The 14,115-nt window shown below is 41.7% G+C and overlaps 1 protein-coding gene across 1 annotated transcript; it reads right to left on the bottom strand.

Annotated features, from left to right (window-relative positions):
- Positions 1-2,910: 2,910 nt before the first annotated feature.
- On the bottom strand, positions 2,911-11,752 carry ccn5 (cellular communication network factor 5). Its single transcript, XM_034086382.2, has 5 exons — positions 11,400-11,752; positions 10,007-10,223; positions 8,718-8,966; positions 7,113-7,354; positions 2,911-6,044 (listed from the first exon to the last, which is right to left on the bottom strand). Exons 1-5 carry the CDS (start codon positions 11,460-11,462, stop codon positions 5,757-5,759), a joined length of 1,059 nt encoding a protein of 352 aa, XP_033942273.1. The 5' UTR covers positions 11,463-11,752; the 3' UTR covers positions 2,911-5,756.
- Positions 11,753-14,115: the final 2,363 nt, after the last annotated feature.

Genomic DNA, 14,115 nt, shown 5'->3' with positions numbered 1-14,115 from the left:
TGCCACAATTCTGATAGGAACAATCCACGGAATGCTCGGTTCCATCTGTTGCCAAAAGGTGAGCGTAAGTACATTCGGAGGCAGTGGCTAGCGAAATGTGGCCGGCCAGAACCGAAAGATTCACAGGCTCATGTATGCAGCGAACATTTCAAATTTCCGGACGACTACTCTGAGAGTATGATAAAACATAACATGGGATTTAAAGAACAACCATTACTCAATGGAGATGCAGTACCATCGGTCTTTCTGGTGTCATCACCGACCAGGACACCAGTTCGGCCAGTTGAGAAATCGCCCTCTGCAAGTGTGAAGCGACGGAGAAGCAGAAGTAGTGCTCGGAGTAAGAATAAGGTATGTTATAGCGCATTTCCATTGCAGCGGCTAGCCCCGTTTTAACATCCTTTAGCGTCCAGGCCAGGACAGTTTTTGGTGGCCTTTCCATATAGCGTACGGCCCCATAAAATCGTGATTCTATGGCCAGGGACAACGAAGCTGAGTATGCTAAACTAGAGAGGGAATCGCTAGCAAGGGTGGTACTACATGCATACATATAGTATCTTATATCATCTTCCTATTATACACACATGCATTTCCAAACATTTGGACTACCTATGTTGCAAATGTATTATCTTTTCAATTTACACACGGCATCTATTGCACGTCTGTCCGTCCTGGGAGAGGGACCCCTCCTCTGTTGCTCTCCCTGAGGTTTCTCCCATGTTCCCTTTAAACTGTGGGTTTTCTTCGGAAGTCTTTCCTTGTACGATGTGAGGGTCTTAGGACAGAGGGTGTCGTATTGTCATACTGATATGTATGGCTGAATTCCCCCATCCAATCTCTTCACATTGGTCAAAACTTGTTCCTCTGCTGACGAGTCCGAACTGAAATACTCCGCCATGTTTCCGTGTGTTGACAAAGTGAACGCATGGATGACGTCACGACCATCACGTGACTACTGAAAATGGCAAAAATGGCGGCGGCCAGACGGAATATACAGGTTTTTGATAAAAAAGAGCTATACAATCATTATTTACCGGGGAATATCGCTGATTTCTTCAGGGTATGGTTTACACATAACGTTTCACTAAATACTGAAGTTTTGATTAATTATCTAATGAGTGGACCATTCCTTTAATGTATTGATTATAGCTCCGGCTGTTGCCGACCCCTGCTGTAGTGTGTTAAATAGAATTGTGTGGCAATATAGCAGCGACGTGCAGTCAGGGGAGGCAGAGCCTCACCTGTCATACTCCAATGTAACGGACAAATAACTAAGGAAAAACAAAATAGTAATAATAATAAAATGTCTCCACTGACCTGTGTTGTAAATGTGATTTATGTATGATTCCAATCGCTTTTTATAGTCAAAATCAGCAAATTTGCCGAGCTCTGCTACAACTAGGGGTAGCGATGAAGAAGTGAGGCAAGGTCGAGCTCTGCCTCTCGTAAGCCCACAGTAACGGCCCCTACACACGGCGGCGTGCGTTGCCGCTTCAACGCTTCTGCCCATTCACTTTGAATGGGGTGACGTCACGATTCGCCGAACTGCATTGTGGGAGCAAAGCGTAGCTTCTCTCGAGGTGCTCGCTGCAAAAGTAGAGCAATGTTCTACTTTTGCCCTCGACGGAGGCGTCAGCCAATCAAATCCCTCGTATGTAAATCTGACCGTACAAGCAGTAGCCAATCAAACCGGGTGTATGTTGGGAGAGCCAGACCGCAGTTATTTCCCATATGTCAACAAAAGGAGGAGAAAATGATCGTGGCGGTAGGGAATCACTCTATGACCAGTCCCTCTTTACATACAGGGATACAAACCGGAGGAGCCAGGCATGGGGGGAGGTGGCAGAGACAGTGGGGGAAACTGGTAGGTTTTCGCTTGTTTGGGGAGTTTATATCCAGTATATTTCATTTGAATGGACAGCTAGCAAGCATAGACAGTATATTTAGCCAGCATGGATGTAGCATGAATGCTTTGCTTTGTATATCCGGGGCGGGACATTCATGTGGTTGGTTGTTGGTCGGGTTGCTCGCGTTGACTCCTCAAGCTCAAGACACGCCCACCGCCAAGCGGCAACGCACGCCGCCGTGTGTAGGGGCCGTAACTGGCTGGAGCGCGGCCACTAATTTAACGCGGGCACTTATTTTGTGAGCGCGCTCAAGACAGCTACTGGGGTAAGGTGAGGCACAGATGAGCTCTGCCTCACCTCAGAATGCGTCACCCCACAGAAACTGGCTGGAAAGCGGGCACTAAGCGCATGCCTGCACCATCTCACTGTATGTCACCAATGTAATGTTTGTAGATCCGTTTATTACATTTATCCGCGCCATCCATACTCTCTAAATAACTTATTTCACGTAGGCCAGGGGTAGGCAAGTAAGTTTAGCCGTGGGCCAATTTTTTGCTGAGCCGCAAGATGGCTGGCCAGAACATAATCAAAGCCTAATTCAAGGAATTGATGTTGGTAAGAGGGCGCAGCGCCCCTGTTCCCCGGTTCAGAAAAAACTCTATCGCTGATGACCCTCCCCATCAACACTCTGACGCGCAGTCAGATCCGCTGATTGGTTCACTGATGATATAGGCGCCCAATCCAGAGCCTCGGGCTAGACCCGCCCAAAGGGAGACTCGTCCTCTCTAGCCCCATTTCAGTCCCAAAGCCTATTATCTGTATTTTAACAGACTTATCTTTTAAATTGAGGTGTATTTATTGTTCTCTTCAAAGTTTATTTTTCTCTGAAATGTTAGGGAGGATGGTCCTCCCTTTCCTCAATGGACGAGCCTCCACTGAGTAAAGTAGAGTTATTAACTAGCAGTGTTATTTAACATTTTATTCTGATAAGTATTGTCAAGTTCTCTGGGTTTTTGGCATTTGTGTGAGTGTTTGTACATTTGAGAGGCTTGAGGGGCAACAGAGGATGCATGGACAACTGGAATCCTTTTTCCTTTTCTTTATTTAAACTTTTCAAGGACACATTAGGATTCTTTCAGGTTGAAAACCTTTAAAAAATACCAAAGGACAAAATAAATCAATTAGGCCTACAGCATTTTGCTTTGCAATTTAATATATTATAACCTAAATTAATCAGTAACCAAGTATTTTACTCAAACTCAATGTATTTAAGTTTAATAAGTACTTTAATTGACCTGGTTCCCCCCTATTTGCCATAATGTGACCTGCTCTATCGAAATCAGTCGAAAGTCGCAACGGCTCATTTCAAAATAAACGTCGATTTGCGTAAAAAAACTAGTTTTTCGGGGTTAGGGTGTTTTGTTTGATTTTAAAATAAACAAAGTCTTGGCTTTCAGAATATGACATTTTTTAAGCTTGTAAAGGGAAGATGACAGCTCTCCCTCGCCACTCTGCTCTTCCACAGCGCAACTTCCCCTCCCTCCGCTGACATTATGAATGTAAGCGGATATTTCGGGACAGAATTTATTTTACCGGACACATTTAAAACTTACCGGTCATGTTTCAATAATAATAATAAGAATGGTGTAGCAGAGTTTCCGTTAGCAGGTAATCACCGGACTATGACCGGATATGCGGATGTTTAAAACTCAGTTAATGGGGCTCATTTTTATATTGCTTCAGTTTATAATCGTTACAGATCGAACAGTTCAGATTCATTTTTCAATAAATGATTCCACAAACAACAAACATAATTATATATACTACTTGACATACTTGATTTTGGGGGGGTGGGGTGTGCCATAGTTTATGGGCGCTGTACGCAATATAGGCGTAGTTCTGTTAGTATAAGATAATAAGATGTACTTTGTTGATCCAAAATCGGGAAATTTTGTTATGAAATGTAAAAAAAAAAAAATTAAAATATTTTTTTTTTCTCCCCAATTTTCGGCGCCCCCTATGGGTTGATGCGCCCTTAGCATTCGCCTATAATGCCTATGCCGAGGGCCGGCCCTGCCAGAAGGATAGCATGGACTTCATCTTCAAGTCAAGGTAAGACCACCATTGTAATGAAAATGGGATCTTACTAAGAAAGAACAATCCAATATTTAGATTTTGGGTATCATTTTGTTGAACGGTCTGTTTAAAATTAATCGAAACATCAGACTAAAAAAGCTTTTGAAAATAACCGAATATTTCGATTAAGGTCAAAATATAATATTTGTAAATCTGACTCTGAAAGAGTCAGTGCCTCACCAGCCATGAACCTCACCGCACGTCACTGCAATATAGTGACATCACTATGTAACACTCGTCTTCTATTGACCAGCACTCCAACATATGTATGTGCTAAGGGGCGGGACATCTCTAAATGGTTGACCAATCACAAACAGAGTTGGCCAGCTGACCAAGAGTTGGCCAGCTGACCAACCAGAGCCCAGCAGACTGGGCTCTGGTTGGCCGTTGACCAATCACAACAGAGCCAGCCAGAAAACCAATCAGAGCAGACTGGGCTCTGGTTTCAGACAGAGGGTGAAAAGAGGTGCTGCAGCACAGGCAGTATGAGAAAAATAAAGGGCTTTTTGAACATTAAAACATGTGACATGTCACAGTATAGGCACTAAATACTAATATGAACCTTGACAGTCAATCAATTTGGCTTCATTATTTATATAAAATACCAAAATTGCTGTTTATTTCTGTGTGCTTCAAACATGTTTGTGTTTGTTTGTTTGTTTGTTTGTAGCCTTTATTTAACCAGGTGAAAGCCCCTTGAGATCAAAAGATCTCTTTTTCAAGGGTGACCTTCAGATCATCATCAGAGAGAAGAAGTGTACTGCAAAATGATTTATGAAAAAAGGCCACAAAATATACATTAGGAAAATACGAATCTTTGAACATTCTAATATGAAAAAATATGAATAAAAAATACAAAAATCATTTAAAAATGCAGGTTTTTTGTTTCACATATGTGAAATGGAGATATTTTCCAGTTACATCTGTATATAATTATTTACAACAAAACATTAAATCAAAAAAAATAAGTGCAATGTCACATTACTACAAAAACTGTACAGGTTAAAAGATGAACGGCTCAATATCGGTCAACACAAAGGTTGGGGTCATTCTCTGGGATCATTTTCTATCTAACAAACTATGCCCTTAAAGGCATACAGTAAATTGCTGGTAAGCAATGTAAACATTTCTTTAAAATGTTCTTTATGACCATATCAACACTCAGGCCAACTGTCTTCACTTCATATTTAAATAGGAACAATTCATTTAAATTACAAGAAAATGGGTTTTGTTGGCCTCGATATGGAAGGCAGAATTATTAATTGAATTTCTTCACTCTGAAAACTTTAAAAACAAAACTTTAGATAAATCACATATGCCACCAGTTGTAATTCCTCTCTATTGGCTCCCTGTAACTTTGAGGATTGATTTTAAAATGTAATGACATTTAAGAGGAGAAGTTTCAGAGAAGGCAAATCAGTAGTACTTGTTTTATTGATTGCCTTCTCAGTCTGGTCTATCATACCCTTATCCAATTAATCTAAAGCACTTTGTAACCTCTGTGTTAAGAGCACAATGGTAAATAAAGCTTCTTTCGTTCGTCTGGATTTGACACATAATTAATGGCGCCCCAAGGTGTGGGAATTAGAAGGAGTTGTGAATAAGTGCAGTTTGAGATTGTGCATGTGTGAAGATCGGCGTTCACCCCAACTCAATCACAGTTTATATTTAAAATGATCCTTTTCTCTCTTGTTGGGTCAGTCTTTGAGAGGATGTGGTTCCGCCTCAGTGAAGTCTTATTGTTCTGAGCGACCCGGCGTTCACACAGGCCGCTCAGGGCCGATATCCCCACAGAGCCGGGTTACTGTAGGGGGCGTAGGGGCAGTTGTTATGACAAACACACGAGTGGATCATCATCACGGGTCGCTGGAGCAGTCTGCTGGTGGAGCAGTGGAAGGAGACCTCGGCCGTGGTGGTGTGATACGGCGTGCAGCAGCGGGAGTCGGTGCACTGTCCGCAGAACCGGAGCTGGAAGGCCTGAGTGCTGAAGCAGCCCTGGTGCACGAGTCGGACGGGGCCTGGTGACGTGTAGCTGGCCTTGCACTGTCCCTGCTGACCCCACTGGGGAAAAACAGCATGCACACACAACATTTACAGCAACAGAACTCCACAGGGTACCTTTAGGTTTTCATTTGATTTAGAGACATCTTTGTAATGTCAGTTTTTGTTCACAATGAGCATATATCTGTTACTAACCCTTGTTGTATCTATCCATTGCTTAGTATTTGTTTATCATCTTAAAAGTAAGTTTATAAAGTTCTGACGTTGAATACCTAAACACAAAAAGTTAGCATACTCACAGATCTTCAGGTTCAAGTTAAACAATTGCGTTTTCACCATTTCGTTTTTTCCATGTCAAACAAACATGCTAACGTTGTTTTAGAGCACAAGTAAAGTGGAAGTCATGGCATTGGACAAGACTTCCATTTATGTTTGAGAATAAATTGGTGGAATTAAGTCACCTTTGTCCTAAAGATGTGAGTGGCTACCTTGTAACCTTTGGATTTTTAGATATTTATTCCTGAGAAAGTCTTTTATAGTAAAGTATTGACCATAAAGGTTCAGAGAAAATGATTTCAAAACTCAGCGCATTAAACCAAAACCATTATTTTGTAGTTTGACCATATAAAGATGTGCATGGATGGTGATGGGATATATATACAACAATATATATGTGTAATTTATACCAGGCTGCTAAATCCTTAGAACCGTTACAAGGTGTGTTTTTTGCATTTTGTATTTTATAAATTGTGTAACTTGCTGCTGTTAAATACCATCAAACTATGTGCAATATGTGCTATATGTGCAATATATACATTATATACATGTGTTTGATAACTGTAATATATACCTGGCTGATAAATCCTGAGAACTGTTACAGGATTTGTATTTTGAAAAGTTTTTTTTTTACTTTAATTATTTTTTTTATTATATATTTAAAAAAAAAAAAATATTATATCATAACTTAGTACTTTTTTTAACATATGTAACATTAAGCTGTCTGTGGCTCTTTCCTGCTGTAACGATGCAAATGTCCCCTCTGTGGGACTAATAAAGGTATTCTGATTCTGATGAAGATGAAGATAGAACCTAAGAACATGAAGGCAGCAGAAATACACTTGAGCTCACCATGGGTGTCCTCGGGCGAGTCCGAGCTGCATTGCAAGGCCGAACTTTACAGAGTCGAGTTTCCATTTGCAGCTTGCAGGCCGGGTTCTGGTTAGAGACTCGCGTGGAGACCCCGGCCCCACAGCTCTGAGAACAGGCGCTCCACTGGGTGCTCTTCTCCGTACAGGGGGAGGCAGGCAGGACCAGCTTGTTCAGAGGGTGATCCCTCGGGAGAGACGGCCACAGCCTGCCAGGCCTCATGGCTAAAGAAACCAAATGAAACAATGAGTAGAGTAAAACATCCGACCCCGTCCCAGTTTCAGAACCTCTGCAGTACACTAGATGCTGATTGAACTCATTCACCTCATGGACTCTCTCGAGTAAGTCCCATTTTATTGTTTTTCCTCGTAAAAATAAACAATTCATATTTAATCTTTTTGAGATTTGAAAAACCTTTTTTCTCCCAAAACTAAAAAGTATAGTCATAATAATCAGCTGATTTTCGAGGATGACATTGCAGGTTTTGTATCCAAGAACAAAATGTTCTTTTGCTGCTCTCATTACATTGTTTGAAAGTGTTTGGCATGTTTTTAGAGTGGCTTCAGTTCCTTAACTCTCCTTCTCACGAACACACTCCCATTTTAATGCAGTAATAGTCTCTACTTGGCTTCATTTGTTTATTTGTTAGACAGCAACAGTTTGTGTTGTGAAACTAGGACACTTGGTGACTAAGAGAAAAACATGTTTTGACTTTTCCAAAAAGAAATGTTGGTTATATTTGGACTTTGGGAGTTTTTCATTTGGCCAGACACGCCCCGGTTTAATTAAAAAATGCTCCAGTAAAAACTTCCAGACATGACCACCAGTGACGAGCCTCGTATAACTGAGGGAAGGATTATGTTGCCATATGGACTGATCATTTATGGGCAATTTTTGTGGCAAAAAAAAACCAGTGATAGAATACTGTGTGTGTGGAAATACATCAGACAAATGTGTTGTGAATATCCAGCTCTGATGTCAGGATACAATTTAAAATGAAAAGTCAACCATTTGGAGGAATTGTCTCATTCGTTTCTAACAGATAATTCAATGAACATATTGATAATATGGACACTTTTTATGTCTGCTCATTACATTTAAAGCTAAAACGAGAAGATAGTTATTTAATATAAAAAGTGTAAACAGAAGGACACAGCTTGTGAGTTGATAAGATGTTCATTTGTGAGCTTTAGATGGGCTAGTAGGCAAACTTTGTAACTTTTAGAAAGAGCAAAGATAGCTGTTTTCCCTGTTCCCAGTCCAATATGCTGATGGATGTACTGTATCTTCATATTTACAGTACAGACATGAGAGATAATAGACAAAGTCGTCTCTTAAATTCTGCTATGATGTTTTTATTGTAGTACTGCTGCTCGTAATATGTCTCCTTTACAACATAAATTAAGCCATTTGCTGATTTTATACATATTCCTTCTTAACGGTTTATTTCTTTCTAATAATGAAGGACTAAAGTTAACCCCTGCCACCTGCCAAATACAGGGTGCATCTTGGCTGTGGCAGGTCACAATAGTGTCACATGCCACCATGTCAGACCCTGCTCATAACTGATCCATCTGTAGGGGTTACCTGTGATGGCGTCCTGTATGACTGTGTTCTCCAGGTTCTCACACACCCATTCCTTGCAGCATTTCCCCGGTAGCCGGATACGTTGTGGGTTGGGACAGTCCGAAGTGGGGAGATGGAAATTCAGCGGACAAGTTGGCACACAGCTCACCCCCCCGCCGCTGCAGTGGCAGGAAGTATCGCAGGAAGGCCGAAACGACTGGCCGTCATGGTAAGAGACGCCGTTTACTTCACAGCCCAGGTCCTCCCGACCTGCAAGGAACACGCCGCACAGAGCCCTTAAAGTGGGAAACTTAATCAGGAAGTGAAAGGATTAGATTAGGTAAAGAGAGAAAGGAGGGGGAGCAAACAGCTGAGGAAAATGAGAGAGAGGGGTGAGGACACAGGGGCGGCTGTCTCTGCCAATGGTTATGTAGTTTTATGGGAAGCCAGGCGTCTCCACTGAGAAACTGAGGAGTCTGTTTTTCAATCCGGGAGTGTTGTCTCTGCAATCTATCAAGCGGCTCAAAGGCCAGTCATTAGAGGAAATGTGTCAACAGCGGTTCTGGAAATAGAAGTTGAAACGTTTTGGAGTTCCTGACGGGCAGACTTTAAACATTAACTGTCTGTGTTTGTCCTGCAGCCTGAGGCTTTAACGCCTCCTCCAAACAGAGACATCAGCCTGGAAGTCAGGGCTGGCACTTTAAAAGTGTTATCTGGTACACTAACTACTACATGTCAAAGCATTTAATCAGTTACCTAATCTGAGTATCTAAATATATAAGTAATGAAACCTGACCCTACCAACGTTACCTTTGGATAACCTCACAATAATGTAACCTTAGAAAATAAGTAACCAAGATATTTCACAACAACAGTAACAGTCACAGTTTACAAATGCTGTTTAAACTTAAGGAAAGGTTGACTACCCTGAAAGTTTTATGAAGAAATGTATAGTACGGGTCCCCAGCACATAGAAACTGCCAGATGCTAAATAATGGTTGATCCTGGAAATGTCAGAAATGGATCCAGCATCCTCAAATACCTCCAAAACCACTTAAAAATTCTTCGAATTCGGTCAAGCAATTTTTTAACTATGCATATGCTAATTAATGCTAATTAATGCTTATTGTGCAAATTGCCCAACATATGCAAGTTAGTGCCCGGCAGAGTATATGTGCTGGGGACCCGTACTATACATTTCTATCATAAAACTGTGGGTGGCTCAACATTTCCGGGTTCACATCAGGAATCTATGAGCCTTACAAATAGACTAACATGCTGGTAGTTTGCGTGTCAGAGGAGGAACTCACTGACACACTCCCCTGGTTCTCCGGGGAAGCTGGCGCTGTAGTCGCACTGCAGACCCCTCTGACTGTCGCAGGGAAACCTCTCCGTGCAGGGCTCGGCTCGCTGACGCGCACAAACCTGGCAACACCGGCAGCCATCGGGCACCAGGGGGACGCCCGCTGGGCACCGAGGGACCTCTGAGGGGCAAAGGCAGGGTCTGTCACACAGCTGGGAACGCACCTGCAGACACAGCATCATTGTTATTATCAGACCATCACGACACCATATCGAAATCCTCATGACTACATTTTCACATGAGTAGTAAAGAAAATAATGTTGGTTTTCTCAGAAAGTAAAACGCCAGGATCCAACGCAGCCGGGCCAAACCACTGTTTCATATTACATGTGAGTGATGGAGCCAGAACAGACCGGAGCAGGAGAGCCCAGTCTCACTGATCACTGCTTGCTTTCTTACTCACTGCCCAGCAACATGAAGCAGCTGTTATTAAACACAACAACGTCAAGAACATTACACCTTATTCGGAAATGTTAAAACAGTTTAAAGTTCAAAAAGGAAGATGATAATACGAAAGACAAAAATGTGTTATTTAATGCAGTATCTAGTGTCACTATAGGGTTGCACTAATGTACTCGTTTTTTAGTCTTTATGTCTGAAAGGATTAGTCAATTACTGAAAATAAATATGCAGCCATTTTGATCGTATCTCTGACTCGTTTGATTCATTTTGCAAGCTAAAATAATGCATCTTCAATGTGAGTGTTTCGTGCCTTTTATCTCATGTTATCATGACATATTTGGAATTGTGTTTTTAGACAAACAAGCAATTTTCTTCAATTACATTGAATGTATTGCCCATGTTAGTTGAAATGGGTTATACGCTTCTCTAAGTACAACAAGGTACTTACAATACACATAACACACAACACCATTAAACATAGAAATACACAATGCAATAGTTCAAATGTTCCTTTATCCAGTCATCCTGTGTGGTATGATATCATCTTGAGTTGTAGTCTCCATTTTTGAATAATTTGTACATTTGATCGGCCAAACAACTAAGAATTTATTCAGGAAAATAATCAACACATATTAAAAATGCTAAAGCTTAAGCCCTAATATTTGTATATTTTGCATATCTTGTTCACTGTGATCTTATTTGTGTCAAGACAAGATGGCTACAATCAAATTTAAAATAATTTCATTCATAAAACACAAAAAATAACTAATACTATGTCTACACTATCAAACTAACACTTGTTGTAATCTTCAACAATATCTTCAACAATATTCATCAATAGAGTCAGTGAAGAATACTCACACAGCGTCCTTCCTCACTCACAGCCCATCATAATCTCATTCAGAACAAACCACAGTAAGTATGAGGAGTGGGCTCACCTGTGAAGCCACACACAGCAGAGCAGCCAGAGCGATCACACCGTCACACAGCCGGCGGTCCATGGGGGCTCAGTGTGTCTCAGTGTGTCTCTGTGTGTCTCAGTGTGTCTCTGTGAGTCTCAGTGTGTCTCTGTGAGTCTCAGTGTGTCTCTGTGTGTCTCAGTGTGTCTCTGTGAGTCTCAGTGTGTCTCAGTGTGTCTCAGTGTGTCTCTGTGTGTCTCTGTGAGTCTCAGTGTGTCTCTGTGTGTCTCTGTGAGTCTCAGTGTGTCTCTGTGTGTCTCTGTGTGTCTCTGTGTGTCTCTGTGAGTCTCAGTGTGTCTCTGTGTGTCTCACCGACCTGTAATGCTGTTCGCTATCTGCTCATTCTCCTGCCTGCTGACATTTATAAAGTCTGGACTCTGATGTCACAGGCTGACTACCGTGTAAACAGCCACTGGACCGGCATCAGAAATGTTTCACATTCCTCCTCCCTGCTGCCCATTTCCACTTCCAGACACACACACACAAGTCTTCCCCCTCTTTTTCCTCTCCTCCCTCTCTTTCCAGTCTTGTGGCGTTCTAAGTTTACACAGCTCAACACGAGATGAGGAGAGAAAAATACATTAGCCCAGTTGTCTAAAAGTCAAACAACCTCCGGGGCTCTTGTGGCGATGATTCCGATTTAAGAGGTTTTATCTGGCTGATGTTTTCCCAGACTGCTGCTTCAATCTATTGAAGAGACGACTATAGAGTGGATGTTTCCACAATTTAGTTTTCACTACAGAAACCTAAAATAAGTCTGAAACCATAATGTGTAACGTCTGCCTGATTCAAGAGAGATGCAATGCTTCTCTTCCCTCTGGTTCCCATGGTGACAGGGCAGCATGTCTGAGGCTGGCAAGAACTTGATCGTTCATTGAGAGAAAAGCCTTCCTCTGAAGAGAATTCAAATAAGAGCCTGGAAGTAAACATGACTTCTCTGAGGGCAAAAGGGCACATTGAAACACATCATCTCATTGTCAGTCTAGGGCAGGGGTGTCAAACTCAATTTCATCGCGGGCCACATCAGCATTATGGTTGCACTCAAAGGGCCGGTTGTAACTTTAAGACTATATAAAAATACATATATAAATATATCATATATATAAAATAATGTATTATATTACATCATTGCCTCTGCATTGGATTATCATCGGATAGGGTAATAACTTCATAATTAACTACGTCTGAAAGCAGAAGTCGAGGGCTAGTCTTTTCAGTGCGTATGTCCCAAAATGATTTAAAAAGAAAAGCCAAATTCTGGAGAAAAAAAGTGACATTTTGAAATAAAAATCTAATTCTGAGAAAAAGGAATTCTATGAAAAAATGCATATTTTGAAGAAAAAAAGGCAAATTCTGAGAAAAAAGACATTTGAGATGCATTGTGGGACATGTAGTTTAGGGGGCAACGTGCTTCTGTAGCATGTAACCGTATAATAAACATATTATATTCTTTGCAAGCTCTTGTGGGGCCACATAAAATGAAGTCGCGGGCCGAATGTGGCCCCCGGGCCTTGAGTTTGACACCCCTGGTCTAGGGAGATTCAATGCACCATTCGACCAACGTATTGGAACATTTATGACCTGAGGATGGCACTAAAAGCAAAGTCAGTGGAGGGCACCAGGTTTCATGACAATTCATCAAAGTTATTTCACTCAAAACCATAAATGTCAACCTCAAGGTGGCACTCGGAAATGTCCGAGGATCAACAAAGTCATTGAGATGCATCGTTTATGAACCATGAATCTCTTGAGCGACTGTAGCTCCGATCCATCAAGTAGATGTTGAGATGTTCCACCGGATGAATGAAATGGGGTCGGTGAAAGACTCTACCGGATTTCACAGTAATCCATCCAATAGTTGTTTATGTATGTCAGTCCCAACCACAATGGTGCAGCAAGGGACAGATTGAGATGTATTACATCATGTTACAAAGATGCCGTCATAGCCAAAATACCCCTGAATATAAACACTATGGCAAAAGTCCATGAAACAGAAAGTAAGCAATTCATGTTTGAGAGATTCAGTCAGAAGTAACACCAGATTCCTGAGTTTAAACATCAGCCCTTTCTCACAGAGCTGGGTGGGCAGCGAATACATCCAGTGTTGAGTTATAAATATAGGCAGACAGACAGAAAGAAAGAGAAGAGGAAAGTATGCATGTCCGGGCAGGTGGGCTCCAGGTGGCTCACAGAGTAGATCTACCGCGAGGCCTCTCAGCCTTCCCTAACTTGGCCGCCACTCCACGTGTTTTCCATGCTCCACAAGGATGACAGAGTCTGGAAGGATTGCATTGTAATGGCTCTACTAGAACATACACACGTCTGTATCAAGTTCTCCCTCTATTGTGTAACAAGTACAGCTCACTTAGACTATTATTTGGAATTAAAATGCTTTTCTCAAGGCTTGAAGTTCTTGAAAGATCTTAAAGAGGCCCTGCTGTGCTCATTTCAGGTTCATATTTGTATTTTGTCTGAAACCAGAGCCCAGTCTGCTCTGATTGGTTAGCTTAGAGATGTCCTGGCCCTTAGCCTATCACGTACAATGTGTTGGAGCGCCAGCTAATAGAAGCAGCAGCACACATAGATATCAAAGTGGGCTTGAGCCCCTGCCCTTTTTCTTCCTCCAGAGAAAGTGCTCTCCCCCCCCCCCCCCCCTTTTTTTTTTTTTTAAATAAATGAATATATATCTACTGCT

This window comes from Pseudochaenichthys georgianus, chromosome 7 (genome assembly GCF_902827115.2).
Source record: "Pseudochaenichthys georgianus chromosome 7, fPseGeo1.2, whole genome shotgun sequence".
Taxonomy (NCBI): domain Eukaryota; kingdom Metazoa; phylum Chordata; class Actinopteri; order Perciformes; family Channichthyidae; genus Pseudochaenichthys; species Pseudochaenichthys georgianus.
Note: the sequence above shows the minus strand (reverse complement) of the source record. Positions and strands in the feature narration are given on the sequence as shown.

Coding starts and splice junctions, on each gene's coding strand:
- ccn5 (XM_034086382.2), bottom strand. CDS start 11,462: ATGGACCGCCGGCTGTGTGACGGTGTGATCGCTCTGGCTGCTCTGCTG. Junction 10,224..11,399: donor TGCTGTGTGTGGCTTCACAG/GTGAGCCCACTC, acceptor CTGTGTCTGCAG/GTGCGTTCCCAGCTGTGTGA. Junction 7,355..8,717: donor CATACAGGACGCCATCACAG/GTAACCCCTACA, acceptor TGGTTTCTTTAG/CCATGAGGCCTGGCAGGCTG.